Source organism: Coturnix japonica, chromosome 2 (genome assembly GCF_001577835.2).
Source record: "Coturnix japonica isolate 7356 chromosome 2, Coturnix japonica 2.1, whole genome shotgun sequence".
In the NCBI taxonomy this organism is placed as follows: Eukaryota; Metazoa; Chordata; class Aves; order Galliformes; family Phasianidae; genus Coturnix; species Coturnix japonica.
Genome location: NC_029517.1, coordinates 12951311 through 12973101, shown reverse-complemented (window position 1 = coordinate 12973101; position 21791 = coordinate 12951311). Strand labels below are relative to the sequence as shown.

At 38.2% G+C, this 21791-nt stretch overlaps 1 protein-coding gene across 13 annotated transcripts in view; it reads right to left on the bottom strand.

The window, feature by feature from the left end:
* Positions 1-494: 494 nt before the first annotated feature.
* Positions 495-21791, bottom strand: part of ARHGAP12 (Rho GTPase activating protein 12) — a 66783-nt gene continuing 45486 nt past the window's right edge. For 9 of the 13 annotated variants that reach the window (XM_015853154.2, XM_015853148.2, XM_015853158.2 and 6 more), the window contains 12 exons: positions 20995-21056; positions 19711-19792; positions 17608-17730; positions 12981-13085; positions 12552-12650; positions 10810-10918; positions 9802-9921; positions 6820-6918; positions 4961-5038; positions 3724-3858; positions 3357-3459; positions 495-2960 (listed from right to left, as the gene is read on the bottom strand). In XM_015853154.2, coding sequence (XP_015708640.1) covers positions 2786-2960; positions 3357-3459; positions 3724-3858; positions 4961-5038; positions 6820-6918; positions 9802-9921; positions 10810-10918; positions 12552-12650; positions 12981-13085; positions 17608-17730; positions 19711-19792; positions 20995-21056 — 1290 coding nt within the window. In that variant the 3' untranslated portion in view covers positions 495-2785. The remainder of the gene's footprint in view (positions 2961-3356; positions 3460-3723; positions 3859-4960; positions 5039-6819; positions 6919-9801; positions 9922-10809; positions 10919-12551; positions 12651-12980; positions 13086-17607; positions 17731-19710; positions 19793-20994; positions 21057-21791) is intronic. The other 4 variants (XM_015853152.2, XM_015853156.2, XM_015853151.2 and 1 more) reach the window with 3 other exon arrangements.

Below are 21791 nucleotides of genomic sequence, written 5' to 3'. Positions count from 1 at the left end.
TAGCTTTAAAGAGAGGAAACTCCACCTGGTATGGATCAAGGCTGAGAGTGGCTGAGCAATAAGGCCATGTAGCACACGGCCTTTACTGCAACATGACTTGAACCAGCAGTAAAGCGCGAGATCTCCAGTCCCTTCCAGCTGTTGTAACTGCAAAGGCTTATATGGCCAAGTTTTAAGCTAGAATCTGATCTGCTTCATGTATTTCTCAGTTCAGGCTCTGTTTCATCTGACACAGCTTTCCCTCCCCGTGTCTGTGCAGAACTCCGGGTTTGATTTTTACAGGAAAGCTGACTGTGGGAAGCAGACAAGGCAATTGAGGTAGCAAGGAATCCCAGTGTGCTGCCATATAGAATCGCAAACACACCCTCATCTCGGGCAGCTGCCCCTTCCTAAACAGGCAATGTTCAGCTGCACCGCTTTTAGTTAAGGAGTACTTTCTAAGTGAGACAACTAAAACTCAGGATGATTTCACTGCACAAAAGCATACTATAGACTGTAATAACAAAATGCTTTATTTTCTTGGGAATACAAGGAAAAATGTGATGTTCGTCCTTGCTATCAAATGGTTCTAAGAAGGAATTCTTTCTCTGAATACAGAAACACTCATACAGCTTATCTGTCTCTTTTAGCAATGGGAATTCTTTATTTTACAGCTGAAGTTGGGATTTCAATAAGCTACAACAACAGATTTCAACTTTGCTCATATTCTCATGTAGATGGGGCACGTCTGCCACCCAGCACCACTCTTGTTTGAAAGCCTAACAGGAGGCTGAAGAGACAACACAGATGTAGCCATCACAATCCTCACCCAGGCTGCTTTGCAGCAAGCCACAAATCTTCACCATTACCACAACAGAACAGTGAGAAAGCCGCAAGGTAAGCTGCTTTCTTCCTTTATCTGTGAAGACTTCTCACTCAAGACTTACAGTTGTGAAATTCTCATACTGAGATGTGCTCAGATGAATGGTATCTCACCACACATCCCCTCTGCTGGAATCTGGAACTCTGCTGTGAGACAAATACAACAGATTCAAAGTGAAAGTGACTTAATTCCCAATGTAGCCGCTATCTGTGTGACAGGTTGAGAGCTGAGATGATAAATGAGAGGTGCTGATAAAAGACTGCAAACTTATTATCCATAAATTACTTCTGTCTTCCACGAATCTTAGAGTTTAGTTTGTTAAAGAAAGGGGGCTGGGAGGTTCCTAAAATGGTCAGGTTTTCAAGTAAGGTTTCATCTTTAAACGCAGCATGACAGCTCCTTGCTGCAAGCAGCATCCGTGCTAAGCAACAACAGCTGTCAGTCTTACTGTGTAAAGGGGGTTCACGTTGTCTGAAGCGGGAATGGCAAACTCGGAAATAACTAACGGTTGTCTTTATTCAGGTTAGACATAACAAAGATGTCAGATACAGCAGTTAGTCTAGAAAAATACATTTAAAAACTCTGCAGCAGACCGTGCTCCCTGTAACAAAATCTTCCAAAACCAATTGTACAAATTATTCTACATTAATGTAAAAAGAAACTCTTGAATTTAGCATCACGGATTCCATCAAACTTCCCTCTATCAGAACATGAGTTTCGCTGTTTGTAGATGTTAAGAGTTTGTCAGACATGTTTCTAACGTATCCTGTACATATTAAATAACCTGAAAGGCTCCTCTTGTAGTGCATTAATTTAGCAAGCACACTCAGTATTTTTCCAGTACCATTCGTGTTACAGTTATTTGCCCGCAAATGTAATTAACATCTAAAAGTGCACACAGTTAGGCCCCCCTCCCTCTCCATAACCTGTTTCAATGCTGAAACCCAGACATGGGCTGGAAACGTTACGCTACTGCAGCTACTCTACCCATGGTTAGAAATGTGTGACTAGAACGTTCTTAAACTATACAGGAACCGAATTATATACAAGGACCAAAAGGACAGTCTGTATTTACATAAAAAACTTCCACTACCACAGCATTATACCAAGAATTCAATACAGTGTTACAGTCGGTATTTACTCAGGTTTTAGCTGTAATCCAGTATAACACAAAACCTAGCTCGGGAAACACCCTGAAAAAGAAACGAACATATGTATTAAATATGACTTGAGTTATGCCACAAGACAAACATCCATTGCTGGATACTCTTATAGGTTCAGTGTTCGCAACAGTGTGCTGTGCTATACAGCAACTCAGTTGTTCCAGAAATGTCGCTGGGGGAAAAAATAAAGAAAGAAAAGGAGAAAGGACAGCAGATGTCATGTGAGGAATGAGACCTGAATAACCAACCCCAACTGATAGCCTACAGCAGTCACTGCATGCAGAAACCCCATGGAAAAGCATCATACCCACCCGCGTAGCTTGCCCGTAACACACATGCCTAAGATGGAACTCCACTGATTATTTTTCTTCATAGAACTTTTCCATACCAAGTGGGAATATTTTAAGGTCAAATTCCAGATTATCCAGTTTGAGATTAATAGCTTCACTCTCCAAGAAATCCAGTGTATGAACCTATACCGTAGTTTTCAAATGCTACTTAAAAAAAAAGGCCAACTATAAACTTTTTAATTCACTTTTTTACAATGAATTTTTCAAAGAAATCCAAACAATGAAAGCGTTGTCTCTAATTTGCATTAAAATGGTAAAACACTTCTCCTGCTTCTCCCCTCCCCCAAAAGTGCAAAAATCAAGTTGCTTCTTGGTCCACAAACATAATGCATCATATACAGTGAGAGATTCTCCTCCTGATGGAATAATGCTGCCAACCCAGCACTTCCAGTTTCCACTCCATGAAAACGTCAGCGTCCAAAGACGGCATTCAATTCCAGTAGAATTAATTCTACGATCTGGTTCTGGTACACTGTATGGACTGCTATGTTACCAGTCTCTTTCTCTGGTTTTAGTAAGGTTGGACCAAAAACTATCGCTATGCTCTGATAGGTCATTCGGTTCTTTTCTCCATTTTCTACAACTCTGAAAGAGAAAAAAAGTACACACAAAGAAGATTCATCAGTGCTGAGTAATGGGACGACAGAAAAGAAGTCCAAAGCAAATGCCTACTCATAACATTTACTTAATGACTGCTGGGCTTGTTATAAGCACAAAGCTGCTGCGATTTCCTTCTGAACAAAAAAGCGTTGTTTGGTGATATTATCCTTGAAATCCTCACAATTTCTCTAATATGAGACAGTAAACATCACAATTAGGCCTCACACCACTCACTTGATGCGCTATAAATACAGACTGATATATTGCTTTTATCAAGTCCAGTATATACAACAAAAGCACAATGGGCACTGCCACCTCCTCTCTTTAACTTGAGCTTTAATGGAATATCAGCAATACGAAGCCTTTCCTTCTGATCCTTACCTCTTCAGGTGTCTGAAGAGTACTTGCATAGTGTCCTGATTTGGTTTTGGCAGCTGTTTGATTAGATCTTTAACAGCATGGACACGCTGTCTCGGTTCTTGCTCTGCAGAAGGAAGAAGTGTAGAAACAAAACCTAAGTAATTCCGTGCAAAACTTTATGATAAAAATTAAGAGACCGGAGCTAAAAGCTTTGATTTCACAGGGCTGATATCAAGAGAGCATGCTGCCACCTGCTGGGCAGTCTGCGTCTTACTGACAACTTCAGGTGAGCCTTGCAGACACTCATCACAAAGCATTCTACAATAACCAAACTGCGGCTATTGAGCAGAACTCGTATCAAAAGCACAGAACTGCTTTCCATACTTACTGATTGCATTGACAAAGTCATTGAAGTGGTTGTAAGTGAACAGCGGCTCTGGCAGTTCTCTGAAAAACATCTTCAGAGCTCCTGTGATGACATGTATATCTTCCCATTTACTGTCATTCAAGTCAAGTTTCTCATCTGAGAGAGAAAAATGAATAATTAATGTTAATAATGTAAGTATAAAAGCCTAGTTTAAAAATGTTAATTCCTTTTCTTTTCTGTGTTTATTGCTTTTCTAGTATAGGAGACCAGCATCCTGCTCCAACCCCTTCGCTGCTGGGTACAGAGCTGCAACGGTATGAAACCTTTTGCATTCATAGGTGGCTGGGAGAAAACTTTTCAGAACAAATACCATGTGAGATGCTCGTGAGGCTGCACTACAACAACCCTGCATGCTCTCTAAGGAGGGCTAAAACACTGTCAACAATCCACTCCTTGGGAGAGCTGCAGCAATGCAAAGCGTTCCAAACTACGCCAAAAGGAACCACTGAGATGAAATTCAACAGTAATTCAACCTCAGCCTTGAAGCAGGGTGTCTCCTGAACCCCCATGGACAGAAGCAGTCAAACCTCCTGCTGCTCTACATGCAGCTGTCCTACCAAGGAGGCTTCCCAGAGAAGAATCCCACCTCTGGAGGTAACACAGAATTTACTTTTAGACCTGATTAAACAGGAAATGACTGATCAAATCATAGGGCTCAGATGAGCTACTGTTGCTCTTTCCAGCTGCAGGCTACCTATTGATTCCCACTGAACCAAACACTATGGTATAGACACATGAAGAGGTTTTATACACAAGAGTACTGTCAAGCTAGCAATTAATCTTGCTAAAAAGCACTAACTTACAAGTTTAACTAATAGGAGCTCAAAATTCAGCATTCCCATAAGGTATGCTGTCTGGGGTTCTTCAGTCATTTTTCCCCTCTTGAATTCTATTACCACCTTCCTTCAGAACAAGGCTCCAGCAATGCCTACATGTAAAGACCAAACCCCCAGGCTGTCCGGGTGGTGGTTTTTTGTTTACTTTGTTAGGGTTTGGCTGTTCCATTGTATTTGTGTGCATGTGTGTGCTTTTATGCACTAAACTCCACAGTTTTTAGGTAACTTTAAGGATAGCAATCATTTCTCAAGAAAAGCTGCAGTTACACATTAAGCAATCTTTCCTCATGAGTTCTCTACAAACTCAAAGTCACAGCAACCTGAAAAGCTACGTGATGGTAATGTAGTTGATGAAAACTTACCATGATTGACTGCAAATCTTAGCTTCTGTATCACTGCAAGATTACCACTAACTCGGTATAAGCCATCAACATCTAATCCTAAAATAAAGGGATAAACCAGTTTTAATCTTTCATGCATACAGGTTCTGAAATCATCAGGCTCCTTGCTCACAGGTCTACTCTGTAAAACTGAAACCCAAAGCAACCCACATAATCTTATGCTAACCTGGTTTGGCAATAAACATTTCACTAGATTTTTTGATGGGCAGGGCACATCAGAGAGGGTTTTGTTTGCTGACAAAAAGTTTTACAGCATCAAGCTCCAAGTAATCTTTAAAGCTTCCTATGGAGAAGAATAGTAGTAAATGAGGTAACAGCTTCAAGTTTTCCCAGTGAGACTGGAGATGCCATTTAAAATGCTTTTAGCGGGTGGACGGAGGGATATATGCAGGATCCAACATACAAGAACCAAGCATTTTGTGGATGTCCCATTATTTAATTTATGGTTAAGAAATATCAAGTCAGGCAGAACAGAGCATCTCAAAGTTGTCAAGTAACCAGGTTTCAAGAAGGAACATCGTGCCTGCACACTCACTATCCAACAGCCTTTAGAAGTAAATGGGTAGCCCTTGCCTCTACTGTAAAGGCAAGTACTGTACTGCAACACTCAGCCAGGCAGCAAAGAAGAAAGCTGTCTCTGTGGACGCTACTGCAATTACTCAGAATTGATTAGCAGGTAAAGAATTAAACTGAAATGCCACTTGAATGCAGCACATGAGTCAGTGCCCCTGAGGGGGTGAGTGTTGCCAGATTACCTTCAGTCCTTGTAGCTCGTGGAGTAGTCTGATACAGTACAGCACAGTTACCAGCACCATCTGACATATCCCTTTTCCCCATAATCCACTAGTCATTTTTTTACAAAAACAATAGATTTCTTCTGTTTTGGAAGTAAGAAGAGTTGGGGAAGTAGGGAAAAAAGCTGCTCATTTCTGTCAGCTTCCCCTCAGGTGTTTAAAAAAGGACAACTTCACCACCATCTTCACTGCAGTCCTGTCCTTAAAATATAAATTACTTTAAAAAAGAAAAATAGCCCCTCTCTATCAAACTGTGGACCTTGAATGGGAATAAAGCCTGCTGTTACAAACAAGATGGCAGTTTGTCGACCTACAGTATCGCAGTGGAAGGGAAGCAGATATTTTTTCCCTTCCCAGGACACAAGGCAACAGCACTGAGAAAAAAGACAACATGCTGGAAAAAGTCCTAACAAGTTCCCATGGAAAATGCCTTAAAATTCACTTACAGTATTCCCTTGTAAACATCCTGATCTCAAGTTTTGTTCCCAAATTAACAGACCATCTTCTGATCAACGGTTATGGAGATTCCATAGACCACTCTCAGTTGATATGGCAACAGCAAGAGACAAGCAAGAAGCCCAACCCACAGTACACACAAGACAGGAATTACAACCAAGGAATTTCCAACAAAAAAAAATGTGATTAAGTCCTTGGTAGCAGACAGCCCACAGCGTCACATGTAACTTCTGAGAGTCTCTCTTCACCTGCAGTAAAACTTTGATGAGATAAGCTCTTCTATGACTCCTTGTAATTTCTGCTCCTTTAAACCCTTTCTGCCAAAAAGCTGTTCAGCGTTCTCATCTTGTAAGACAGTGAAGTAGATCAATTCCTCTGATGTAAAACTTACTTCCCTCTCCCCACACTGGGTTCCAGCTACCTTCCCCACTCCCAAAAACACATTACCTACAGACACACATTGGATTATTTCCACTAACAAATCAACAGCACATTAAGGATTAAAGCATTCAAAACGAGACAGCGAGATGAGCAAGAGGGATTTAAAGACAAACAAAAGATTCACCATACCATGTTCCTCAACATGCTCAATGCACAGCTTCACGAACTTTGGCACCGTGCTGTTTTCTCTTTGACACAAGCTGGTGAGATTGGAACCAAACACTTGATCTGGAACCAAGTAAAGAGACTGATTTACAGTGGAACAGGACTCGAGTGACAGAACTAGTTCAGGTTAAAACAAACCTCTACACAGAGCAAGAAGTACAGGATACAATTGTTGCATTATTAGAGTGTGAGGGGGGGAAAGTTCTGAAAAGAGTTCTCAGCCTCTCCCAGAAAGAAAAAGTGTCAGCAGTTTCCCAAACATGAGTCTTTGAGGGAGGAACTTTTGGTACTGAAATCATTTTAATTCATCGGAAGAAAACTTGGAAGAATCATACCGCCATTACTGCACTGAGAAATCTAATGGATTCAAATGTTCTGTTGTACCTCATCCCTCTTTGGGGTTCAAAATACAATTACCATAATCTTTGATGAAAAAAATAATCTGAACAGAAAAACTTTAACCCAAAGCAACCAGGGAGAAGAAAAAGTTATTCTCCATTACACCTACTGCTTTTATTTAATTACACATTCCTTTACAGAGAAAGGCTTCAATATAGAGCTTCATCTCTAACATGTTTAAGTTCTGAAATGACCACATAAATGATAGAACATTACACAGAGCTCTGATTGCATGAGTGACTGCGAATAGGCAACATGGCTTCAAGGTTGGAATTCAAACATAAGTACTTATGGACAATGTCCATCTTTCAGATATTTTGCATCTTGGCCTCCAAATGACACAAAAGGCAGCGGGGGTGTTCTCTATCATCAAACAGAGCAAAAATGAAAATCAGCTTTGGCAGAGAACATGTTCTTGTAAAGTCTCAGTGTGTTTCACCAACATGTCAGTTCCTCTTGTTCAGATCAGATGTTAGCACTGAAACGCTCCCCAGACTCATGGTTTCACCGTATGCCCAAATAACAGATGACATCCCAGGTTTGGATGCATGAGACTGAAACAGGGTCTTGAAATAGAGAAGCAAAGCTCACACTCAAAAGGAAGAAAGTTTTATTTTATCTTTTAAAGGCAGCATGTAAGTGACCATCTTTGCAGTATTTAATACATTTTACTTCAGAGCTCATGCAAGAGAGAAACTGCTCTTGCATTTGCACCATGCATCGCATCTAGCCCGTTTGTCATGTTTAGTAACAACATCTGCATTTGAAAACTGCTTTGGGAAATCCAAACAGCACACCAAACCAATTATACAATAAGACAATTGGTATATAATCGTATTATTAGCTGTATGCATAAAGGCCAGTGCCCCAGATCATCTCATTCCTGCTGCTCCTACTCACACAGCCAGCTGTATAAGCAGAGTCAGTAGCAAAGGGTTGAAAAAGGCCACGCAGCAGAAAGGCAGAGTAGCAAGCAGCTGTAGCAGGTAGAACAACGCAGATTAGATAGGACAAGAAAATGCTGGTATGTAACACAATTATTTGCTGCAACTGCTTCTGACTGTAACCATTTCCACATATAGGAGAACTGTATTCATTTCTCCCTCTTTAAAGTAGCTTTTGCAGTCCTGTTTTTCTGTGTAACAAAGGTTTAGCAACAGCTACTTCTCAGTTCGGTGCATGCTGTGTCAAGGGTGTTTTAAAAATAAATTTCATTTTTTCAACTCAAATTGCATTTGCCAAGTTTTCATTTACTAAGCTTAGCAGCAGCCACAAAGTACACAGGGCTTCAGATAGACTTGTGTATTTTTCACTCATACAGTAAATGTAAAACTGTACAGCACAGATCCAACTTTTAAAGTTCACATCATGCTTTTAAATGAAAACAAACTCTTTGTTCCTTAGTGTCTTTATTAAAAAATCCAGTCTCATCAGCATGCACGTGTACAAGTTAAACTTGGCTTAGCATTTACTGTTGCTCACGTCAGAAGTTATGCCATTGAGAATTCACATGAATTCTAAGCTGTAAAGCAGGGCAGAACATGGAAGTCTGGGGAAAATGCCTTCTTACTTCAAACCAAAAATTCATAACTTACAGTTAAATTATATTGGCAGATACACAAATAGATCAAATGCTACATGCAATCAAAGCACATCCGTTAAAGTATGCAGTTAGGCAAATCACAGTCAGATTTGGTCTGATATTTGCCTACCCATCTGCTATTTTGACCCTAGTAGAGCACCACCTATGAGTCCTGCTAAAGCATACAAACAAATAAATTTTTACAGAGAGTACCAGGAATCACCAAGAAGAAATTTACACAATCACATTAATTTTAGACCTGTGCAAAAACTGTTCCCTTTCAGTTTCTACAAATGTAATAGACGGAAGTATATATTAAGCTACCAACCATTTGGTAAGCTGGATTCAAGCATATCTGTAAAACTCATTTTTTTGTGGAAAAAAAAAACCAAAACTCAAAAAAAAAGTATACATTCAAGAAAAAAATAAGAAAGAAAAGAAAGGGTTAGGGAAAAAGGATGTTGAGGTTCCTTTACCCTCATCCTTTTTCTGCCTAAACATTCCATTTCTAACGAGATGGCACGTACTTCTCTGGTTTTATCCAGACTAAAGACACCCCTGTGATACATGAGCATGTGTTCAGCTCTGTAACAAAAGGACAACTATCCTTTCCCTTGTTTGCACAAACGATTATTTGGCTATACAGAAATCCCAGCTCACAGCAGCAGACTGAATGGACTTTCTAGCTCAGAAGCGCTGTGAGTTCATAGAGGCTCCTGGGCTCTCATTTTCCATGTCAGTTTTGCCAATAATGGGATGAAAATAACACCCTTGACAAAGTTTAGGAGCTAACAGCACTGCTCAGAAGAACAACAAACATTCACCAGTTTCACTATCCAAGACTTTTGTTAAGCAAGCTACATTCATGTTTTACTCTAGAACTAGACAACATGAATCCCATTTTACATGTGAATTATCAAATTCGGTTTCTCAAATTATTTCCTTTGTTAAAAAGGTTCATTTACCCTTAATGTAGCCTTTTTCACGGACAGCTTGTAATGTTGGTCGTCGTGTGAGAAACTTCTTGAGCTTCGTTTTGGTCTTTTTCTGATCTGTGGCATCTATATTGCTAGGTACTTTCACCGCTGGAAATAAACATACAATTAGTGTGAATATTCACAAAAACAACTCTTGTTTGTGTTATTTCTTTTTTAACATTGGTTCGTTGGAAGAGAAATTTGACAACAAATACAGAGCACAAAAATAAAAAGAAGACAAACTATTCAAATTCACACTGCATTCACATTATCCTTTTTGCGTTTTTTTAATTGTGGATAGCATCCATTTTTCACACTGCCAAGAGACAACTTTGTCACCAAGTGTTGTCTGTGAAAATAACTACATAGTAACTTAAAGTAGGCATGGAATTTAAAACATATAGCTGTGCTTCACAACTAGCCCTGGCCCTCACCAACCATCTTGAATGAAATAAATACTTCCTTGCAATTTCCATACAGCCCAGAAGTAAAGGACCAAACCGTCTGCCTGATGAATTTATTTCTTGGCAAAGAAAAATTTCTGTAGCTAAAAGAAATTTCTTTCAAATTCTGAGAGTGTGATAAAAATGTTTCATTTCTGTAAATGAGCCAATCTAGGGTTAGCAACTTAGTGAAGCTGAAGTACAAGTTAACAGTGAAAATATTTACAGATACTGCTCCATGGACAAAAAAGTACAACAATCCAAATCAGTATTGATCAAGGACAAAGAGATTCTTATTCAAAATAATTTATGTCAGAGAAAACATGCAACTACTTCTACACAATTGAGAACAGATTATTTCTCTACTGCCTGTTTTCTCCTACATTTTAAGTTATGATTAAGAAAACACAGATAAAAGTAACTGGCACCAAGATGGAAAAATGTCCTCTTGAATTCTTCTCTGTTTACACAAGTGAAGACAAGGTTTTTTTGTTTGTTTGTTTGTTTGTTTTTTGCATCCCTGAAATCAGTTATTGGAAAGTTTTCTACTCACAACGAAGTTTCTTGGAGTCTTTATTCTCCTTCTCTTTTTCTTTGTCTTGCTTTTCCAACCCAGGAGAATCTGGTACCTCATCTTCTAATGCTTCATCAGATTCTACTACCTGTTAGATTTAAGAAGATAGAGGTAAGTTCACCAATTCTTAGAATACACCAAGAAATGTATTTCACACAGACTGCTCTACAATATACTTCCACTTTCACTTAATTCTTTCCTCAGTTCTAGATGCCAGAATTATCTTCAGAGATGATACCATTCTTGCTGGCAGCAACTTGGAGAAGCATTTGGTCATAAGACCCAATACAAACAAAAACTTCATTACACCAACATTTTTTCTTCCTCCCAAATTCAGTAGGCAAACATCAGCTATTTGACTCACGTGATCTGCAACAGAAGCACCTGGCTGATAAAGTCAAAACCAATTTCTAGAACATTTATCCTGTTTCTAATCTTTCTAGTTTATGTTTCCTGTGATAGAAACAGGCTGACAGATGGAGAATTTGACCTCTGTCAAAATATATGCTGAATTTGGTCCTATGGAGTAATTATACCAAGGTCCAAAAGCCTTATTCTGTGGGTTAATGTTCTTTCAGCATATTTGCAAAAAGAATAAGAAACCCACAGTTAAATGGAAATGTAAATCATGTTGTTGTGTGATGGCAGATGCTGAAGTCTAAGAAACTGTCTGCTGCCTCACACCTATGCTGCATTCCATCAGGGAATAAGAAGAAAGCTTCCTTTGGTCTCAATGCATAACATAATTCATTTGCACTTCAACTCGCAAGGCAGACATGGGTTTCCAACAACTCTCATTCCTTACTGTTTTTCAAAAGATTCAGATAGACTTTTTACTATGTCAACAGTCAGTATATTCAACCGTTCAATTAATGTCCCTGCCATGGGTCCCACTGCCACTGACATCATTTGAACAGGATTCTCTTCCTCAAAGCTTTTCAGGATTGTTACATTTCAGATCTCCTAGATTTGAATATCACCTAGAATTTAGGTTTGTAACATGGACCAAGTCTTATCCAATGACTTCAAAATTTGTGTAAAAATAGAGCAGATATCCTTTACAGATAGTCCTTCTATACAACATACGGACATAACAGCTGCCCAAGGGAGGAGAGAGACATGAATCTAAGCTGCAGCCTTCTTTTGGGCTTCACATCTGAGCAGGCCTCAGCCATCATAGGAAACACATTCACTGCTACCATTACAACAGAGGTTTTTTTTCCAATTTTACATTTGCTTCAAATCTGATAGATTTTTGTACCCAAAACATTCAGTGCTTCAAATTATCAGGTGGTCTAAATAAGGTCTATTTTTCCCTGTGCAGTCTAAGGTCTCTTGGCTTTTGATTTACACTTTAATTTAGTCTGAAGGAAATAGCAATATCAGATGCTAAGGTAAGCATTCTTTTGTTGGTCGCCCTCCCTTTCACTCCCTCCTGTCAAAGCCTTTCAGCTCGCTGAGACAGAACAAGTATTTGAGAGAAAAAAAGCAGCTCATTTCTGAGTAGATCAGTCCACACCTCACAGTTCTTAATCCAGTGGTTCATCCCTCCTCCCTTGGCACAAGTTCATTTCATATCACTGGGAATCATCATATCCCCAGCCCATTCCCAAGAAAATGATGAAATGGGGATGTACACAAGCTACTTGGAGTAATTACATAAATACTTCTGCTGAAAAGTACTACCTTGAAATCAGAGCCTTCGTGATTTAAATACATACCTGATTGTTGATGGTGTAGTTAAGGACTTTATACCATTCATTAATGAAGCTGTCATTATCAGACTGAATTAAGAGCTCAGTTCCCTGGCGGGTTTTTAGCTTTAAAGAAACAAAAACAGAAATCACAAGAATTGAGAAGCATAATAGAACTCCAAAATCCAATTAAATCAGGTTGAACTCCTTTCTGGCACAACATTCAGATGATAAATAGCTACTCTAAAATCAGTAAAAACACAAAGTAATATATCTTAAAATTGGAAAGTATATCCTCTCCAAACATATTAAGAACGGACATTTTTTACAGGTACCAGAATCAATAGAAATATATGATTTAAAGAGAAGAAACACAAAAGAACTGAACTACATTTAGAGATAATTTCTGAAGTTGCTCGAATGCCTGAAGTTTTGCACTTCAGTAAAATAATTTACCTCAATAACATTCTTTTTGCTGGATTTGTCCTTTGAAGCCCAGTCAATCAGTGCCCCTTTGAGATCCACTGTAAATTCTGGCTTGGACTGATTGACACCAAACTTCTGGAAAAAAAAAGAACAATGATGAACTTCAAAAAAAAAAAAATAATAATAATGAAAACTTCCAAGATATATAGACTTGCAATCCCTAAGTGTAACACACCATCACTTGATTCACAGCCTACACAATATAAAGCAATCACAGTATCCTGCCACAAATAAACTAATGTAATACTAAGAAAACTGAAACAAACCAAAAGCTCTTTATTTGTGCTTATTACGAACTGCTCAGCCTAAAGACTTTAAAATTCCAGTCATTTTAAATGCTGATCAGATTTCAGCAGACTTGTTCCTTTCGAAAGTGGTAGAAGTCTATACAGAATCTGATCATAGCTTGATTCTTGTTGAAAGTCTCAAGCACCTTCAGTTTTTACATTATCGGAATAGATTTTCTTTTTAAATGTTCCCAGTGATGCCTTGCACACTAAATCTACTCAGTATTTTCCTTTAGTTTTCCTTCAGTATGTTTCCTTTAGCTTACCCTAGTAAGTAAATAGAAATCAAACTCACTGTTTAGCTTCTAAAAAACAAGTAACCAAAGTGATAATGAAGCATTTAAGCTATAATCAACCCTTCAAGCAAACTGGAGGAACACAGCATGAATAAGAGCTACTTCTACTTCCTACTTTTACTGTTATGCTGGGTATAACAAAGTACTTCTACCAGGGTCACAGTCTACATCCCATAGGTTTAAAATATAATTTCTCAAGGAAGACAATTTGCAAACAAATAGCTCTAACTGTTAGTAAATTTAGTTTGTTTGTTTTTAATGTACAGAGAAAGCATTAAGTCAATTGGCTGCAGAACAAAAAAATCTGACGTACATCTGGGGACAGTGCAGCATCCAATCCATCACAAGGGTTCTTTTCTAGTTATTAAATAATAATAACTTAAATATATATATTTTGCGCTCATGTGACAACTCAGGCTGAGCCGAGCCTCAGGACAGCCTCCTTGCTGCAAACATCATCATAAGACTTCCAGTCTGTACCACAACAATCACACCTGAGGTGAGAAAACACCGTTCAGGAAACAGAACTAATCTGCTGCTTCTGATTAAATTCACAGCAAGGATGTTAATTAACGCTGTGTTTTAGAAAGGCTGTTTACAGCTAGAAAATCTTCCTGCCTAAAGGCAATTAAACAATGATCAGAATGAGACAACCTAACCTGTGACATCAGAATGAAAGAATACTTCCAGTGTTCGCAACGCCAACTAACATCTGAAAAGACCTCCTGCTTTCTGTCTTTATTATCAGATTTCTCATCTAAGGATGTTTCTTAATAGAGGCCCAATTCAGAAATGGAGCTCACAACAACCCTGGTGCATGTTGGAAGACATTTAGGTTTTGCCACTGGAGAGAGAGTGAGACTAGAGCTCCTCTAGTCCTCTGCAAGATAAGGGATTTGTTACCAATGCCTTCCCCACGATGCTGAGCAGCAAAGGAGATGACCTGCAGTGTGTGAAGTCAGTTAACATCAGCCACTGATGTTTAGACCACAAGGAGTGGCTCCCCACTGCCCTCTGGAATGCCCCCATTTGCAGAACTCCACTGCTACCTCAAACAACGCTGTACTTTATCCATTTATTTTACTTTATTAAGCTTCATTACCTTCATCATGTCTGAGAAACACAGGACAGTTCCCCCCCCAAAAAAAGAAGAAAAAAAGCCAGATATTGCTAATATTGGGGGGGAACAGCAAAGCAAACACTCTAAGTCTCTCCACAAGGCACCTCTGATAAACCAACATATCACAGACTTGTCACAAACTTAGAATTTCCTTGAAGAAATAAGTTAAACCTTCAGCCTCTCTTTTGAGCTACCCTGCCTCAGTTCTTTTCTGTTCCTGCCTGTGGGGAGGTGAGAGGCCAGCCACGATTTTCTTCCTTAGAAGCTTCCAGGAGAAAATCTTGTGCAAGGCTGCCGGGATGCTCAGCTTACAAGGGTTAGCTAGAGGCAACTGAATCCTCCTTTTCTTGAGTGCAGTACTAAGAAAAGTTGTCCCTTTAGCATTTCCTTCCACCTTGACAAAGTCTGCTTCCTGAAAACAGAGCACAGTGCTCAGCCAGCACTGGTCAGGGTACATGCAGCCCTTACTCCCAATTCTGTCTACAGTTCTCTTTTCCGCTGTCAGGGAAGTTGCTGAGAGCAGAAGTGAAAGAGAAGGAGGGAAGAGGTCTAGAACATGGTGCTGAGAAATGCCTTAACACAGTAAGTTGTCCTCGAGTCTCTTCTGACAGATTTTTCTAGGAAAAAGAAGTAGTCATGGGATGTACTTAGACATTTTCAAGGCATTTTGCAATTCTCCCTTTTTGGAAAGTGTAACAACTGTTGGTTTTGTTCCATTCAGACACAGGTGCTGAGTTGGATGAGGACTGACTGCCTTGAAGACATCAGAATCACTTTTCCCTGTTTTCAGGAGTTGTCTCCACATCATGGGAGCCCACGTAGGACAAACTACACAGTCTGTAGTGGGATATATTTCAGGGCTTTTTTGGAAACTGAACTGGCTATTATGTATAGGAAAGCATTGGGAAACACAAATGACATCTGCCCATCTAATAATTCTGATCCCAATCAGTTTCATAGAACGTTCTAATTCCATGTCTTCTTCAGAAAACAATACCAAGACACAGTTGCTTCCTTGGGACTGGTAACACGACTTTAGAACTTACAGCTTGGACAAGAAAAAGAAAAACATGAAGACTGTTTTTTACCATAGCAGAATTACAGAGCTCTTCTGAAATCTACCCAGTAGTATTTACATCTCAAACATTTCTCATTATTATCAGCTGAGCCCTGTATACTCAGCTGTGCAATACTGATGAGCTATGGCAGTGTACACACAGCGCTCTTGTACACCGCAAGGAGTGGTATGACACAGTAAACAGAGCTTGCCCACATGAACTGTGAAGAGCACTTATTTCCTTGATCTTTCAGTGGGAAGTTTACTCACTTCTGGTTTACCACCAGCACACCCAACAGTGAGGAAACACAGCTATTACATAAGGTTGACAAACAAATCCTTTAAGCAATTACTATTTGCTGTGGTTGTTTTTCTTTTTGAAGCCCATCACTAATATCACCATCAGGAGCTCTTACTTCTTATTCACAACAAGAGAGAAAAGCTTTCAACACACTGAAAAGAACTGAAAGGGAGATGAGTGAGATCTGCTATTTCCCTTATAGAAAACAGCATTTTGAAAAAGATAACTGCACAAAAATTATGTGGCTTCCACACACACATGTTCATTGGACAGAAACAGAAAAAGCTGCATCATTTTTAGCACAAGCTTAATTGAAAAAGCCTACAGTTACTGCCTCCTTACAAATAATAATAATAATAATAGAGCCATAGTAATCAAAAAGGTCTAACATTTTCAAGAATCTTGATTGAATCCAAAACATTTAGCATCCTCTGCACTCTGCAGGGAACACAGGAGAGATAGCAACATAGAGTGACTGCCATGTTATAGTCCTCAAAAAGCCAAGGAAGTGATATATTGCTTTGAATGTTATATATGATATACACTATAATTCAGATCGGTTTGCTTCTCTTCCTTTTTTGACTGTTGCAGCTGATGTTGTGAGGTCTTAATTTCTGGCATGATTTATTTAACTTTTTCCTTCTCTGGTATTTGTAGAGCACATATACTGTTTATGCCCACTGTTGCCTTCTATACTGTCTCCGTATGAAACAATATTATTATTTTTTTTCTTTACTGTGAAAGCTTTAGTTGGATTCTGGTTAAATTAATAATCAGCACTAAGACATTAAAAACTGCTTATATAGCCAGTCAAGCCTGTTTCCTCTTCTAAGAAGAGTCTTGACTAATTTCTTCTCTCCCACCATGAAACTACCACATTAGCTACCAACATTTTATCAGTTTCCAATAAAAAGAACATCCCAGCTTGGCAGCTACACTTCAAAATATGACTAATACAGATGCTCAAATTACACATAAGGAGTCCTACAGATCACTATCAGCTATCTGTATGTAGTATATAGGCAGAACACCACTGAGCTTCTTTTTTTTTTTTAATGCATAATATTTACATTTTAATTACAGACATAGCTGAAATTAACCAATATCATGTACATGATTGTATCAAAGGCACCACAGGAGCCTTAAAAACAGTCTATTAGTTGTGTTAAAAAGAATTAGTCACAGTACTTGTTAAAAAAAAAACAAAACATGACGGTATCGTGCTGTTTATTAGTTAAGCCACCAGTGGTTCAAACATTAGGCAAATTTGGGATTAAAATTCTGGTGCTGATGAACCAGGAGATCTTTGAACTTTGTTCCATTAAAACAACCACAGTATTACTGCAATATACTTTTGTTAATTTGTATCTCAAAAACAAAAAAAAAAAATGAAAAAACTTTGAAAAATAGCAAACAGGACACATAAGGTGTTATTTGAAGTGATAGAACTTAACAAACCTTGGGAAAGTTTATTACTGTCAAGATTAGCGGCAAATAGCCTTACAGTGACAAGAGGCATGCAACAAGAACACATACACTGATAGCTGAAACTTGGGTAGAGTTTACATAGGTGACAGCAGGTCGACGACTGAGAGCATTTTTCCAAGAAGAAAGCAGCGAGAGCAAGAGCTCAGGGATTGAGCCCCCCAGGCAAAACGACTTGATGAGAAAAAGGAAGAAAAGTGATGAAGTCACAAAACAATGCACAAAAAATGATATGGTTACATCAATTACTAGGCTGTGGCTAAACAAACATCCTTCCGTTAAGATGAAGAGGTGAAGAGGAAACATAATTCTTCTCTCATGTCACATAGACTTGACTTTACTCAATTATAACACTAATAAAGATCAACGCTTCTGTCAAATTTGGTGGAATTTTGAATACCCCCCCTCCCCCCCAAAATCTTGTGCACAAAGATCACAAAAAGCACGTGTTGAGTAAAGCCAAACGCAAACCTGCACACAGCTGATGCTCTCCCTTGATGTTCTCAACTTAATTATAAATACAAATAGGACCAAGAAAATAAAGTTGTGTATATTGTCAGGTATTTAAGTTTCACACAGAAATAATCTCTTACTATATATAGTGACCACAATACTTTTGCCGCACTTAAATTATCAAAAGAATTGGTAGCTTTTTTTTTTCCCACTAAATGACCATTTGAAAGGTGTAACACAGCCAACATTGCTCTGCCCAACCAAGCAGAATTACGTGACTTTTTGTTTTTTTACAGATCACAGTCTGGTATGCATTTATTTATAACTGTATCATACAATAATCAGGAACAGTGATATAATGAACACAGTTAAAATTAATGTGCTGTGCTTTTGTTTTGCTTTTTTCACGTCAATTGTTAAATTTGGATTAAGAGTATTAAAAAGTTTTTAGAATTAAAAAATAATAGTATTCTTTGTTCACAGAGGCCAAATATCAAAACTCATCCCTGAACGGCTGTGAATTTTCCAGTTCATGAAGTAGGATGATGAAAATGAACTTGACTGGACAGGGACCAAAGGGCATGAAGGGAGACAAGAGAGCAAGTTTTAAAGCTTTCCAAATCCAAGCACTTCTTGCTTTGGAACTCATCTTTTAAGATTCTCCAATATCTCATTTTGTTACTGAAGTTTATGTATGAAAAAGTAGTTTACAAGTTCATTATCACTTCTCTCACTTATGAATAATACTAACTACATTTACCTAGTGTCCAACATTTACAGGTGGGAAAGTCATTGAATTTCAGGTGTACGTGTTTCTGTTCATTTTTCTGTGCTCGACCCTCTGATGTGCATCATACCCCCTTCCTCCCCCCACACTCAGTATGGGCAGATCTCCTTAGGTTACAAAGTCCACTTCCTACAACAAACAGTGCAGTCCACCTCATCTCATGCTTCTAAATGCTTATTCTTTTTTTATTCCCTACTGTTTTCCATCTGTTTGACCACCTTGTCCAACTTCATCATTTCCATTCTCTGCTATCCCCAGTGCAAGTTTACCCACTTTCCCGCAACCATCCCTCCTACAGCAATGAAATGGCAGAACAAAACTAAATCAAAGCTTTGAAAAAGAATGGCCAATATCAATTCGCTGCCCAAAAAGAACTGTAGGAGCAGAAAGTGAGTCAAGTAGAAAGACCAGCAAGGTACAGCAGCGTAGCTTACATTAGTAAGATGAAATTTTGTTGGGTCAGCGTTCTGGAATAACCAACACCATATCTGACCACTCCTAAGCTACTGTAGGAAATCTACTTTTACTTCTGATATCAGACTTCCAAAGTAAGTAAGTAAGCCATAGGTAACAAACCGTTTTTATTCAGATTCATGTAGGAATGTAGCAGGATTATAGCCAATTTAACTATAATGTTATTAAACTAGAAATTATATCAAAATGGAAGAATCATTGTCATCGTTTTCAGTGTGAAATCTTTGTTTCAAAATAGATGCAAATATTTATCATACATTATGTGGATATAAAACACCAGTTTGTATGCCATCACTAAACAGTTAGACAACAATAAAATTTATTATTTTCAATTGTGCATATATATCGGTATTTAAGACCAAAAAACAACAGGGCTGTAATTTGTTGTGCTTTATGATATTAACATTTAAAAGAAGGCGAGGCCTTGTTCCAGAGCTTACCCAGCCAGTTCCACTTCCTTGGGTTTTAGTGAAGAGCAGTGATGAACCTTGTAATACCGCCCAGGATGACATCCAATTCTTTCTGCAAATATTTGTAAACAAAACATAATAAATCGACTTTAAAAGCAGATATTAAAGCTGTCTATCACTGTTGCCCAGCTGACCTGCGTGTTAATATACTTAACCATATATATAGTCATTAGTGCCATCAGTAAGTCTTAATTGCTTGCATATTTGCAGAAGTGAACATATGTTAATTGTCCCAGCCTGACTATCAAAGTCTAAATCAAACAAACCTAATTAGTAGTGGGAGCAGTTCACCAGAAGGAATGCCATACAATTATAATTTCAAAAGGGCTAATCTGGAATGCTCAGCCTACTGTGTACTAAGGAGATTACAAAAAAGCACTGCATAATTCTGAAATTGACTGATCACATCTTACTTGGATGCAAGTGTCCCACTTTTATGCAATAAGCTCATTTACACCAGCAACAAAATATTTGTTACACATCCAAAAAAAAAAAAAAAAGGAACAAATCAGTTCTTTAGCTGTCTGACAATTTTTGTGTTTGAATATCTGCCCTGAGGTTAAAAGTAAAATAAAATAGAAAGCTTTACAAGCTCTAACAATCCATTCCCACTGCCTAAGCGTTAATTATTATTGAACAGCTCTCAAAGTGACAGGAGGGTCATGTTGCATCCTTCTGATAAAGCAGCCCAGTAATCCAGATCAGTGATTCCAAACAGATTTGACCTAAGTGATGAGGGTATAGTGCACCAGCAACATCTTGTACAAGCCACCATCTACCTCTTCGTACCAGGCTCTTAGGAGCAGCTCTGGGGAACCAAGTTGGAGAATAAACCTGTTGTCCACCCGCACTGGACTATGTGAGAGTATGTCTGGAAGATCAGCTGCGTGCTAACAATTTAATCCTTAAAAAAATAATGCTTCATGCATCAGAAATTTGGGAATGTTGATATGGACATATATAATACTAGACCTAAGAAAATAAAAAAATTAAAGGTAAAAGTAACCCTAAATTAAATATGAGGAAAAACCATGTTTAGACACTATTTGGTACTGACTCTGCAAACACTCAAATTAGGTTAGACATTTTTAGCCCATTTTACATTAGGATTTATAAAGCAGGTACCTGCCTGTGAAACTAAGAAAGGAAACTAAAAATGAGGCCATTCACCACATACAGGTAGATTAACACTGATATATATGAAATATCTTGCCCACTAATACGTAAACATACTTCTAAAAGTTCAAGACCTACCGAACTTTCTTTCCATTTTCTGTTATTTTTGTCACATTCAATAATCCGTACTTCTCTTGACCCTGCATGAAGGAATAAGACAAATTAAAATGAAAATTCGCTGTTATTGCCTTGACATCAGTCAATTCAATCCTCTCAAATAATCAGTATCTGGCAACAAGCCATCTCTGCCAGTGTTGTAACATAAGAAATTGCTTTAAGTATATTTAAACATGCAGCAACAGTAAAGTCAAGATTTTTCCTGGGAAAACATTGCAGTATACCAATTACCATTGAGAAGGTATAAAGCTTTCCTTCTTTAGGGCCTAGGTTTTTTTAAAGAAAATCTTAAAACTTTTGTGATACAATACAGTGGAAATTTTAAACAAGGATATATTGATTAACAGTAATTTTATGTTGGTGGAGGTATCTGACAAACAAACAACCTGAATTCACTGACAGGATTCCTCCTACTCAAGTTAACTAAGCATATATTTTAAATAAATCATGCCTGAAATGCATAAGACTATTACTATAGTGATTTTCAAAACAGATCAGCAAAACAGTGTCCTATTTTTTCCTAACCCCAAGTAAAAGAAATGATTTTTAATCTACTTAATTATGCACTGTCAATGAAAATCATTTATATTTGTATGATTTGTATACCACTGCATAAACTTGGAGATCAAGCAGTGAAAGGCAGAAAAAGAACAACACTGAACAAGAAGGGCGCGTTTAAGTTACAAAGGGATGAATATTGGGATGAATATTTCTAGTTTCTGTGCAAGAATAAGAAAATAAGGCACGATTAAAAAGAA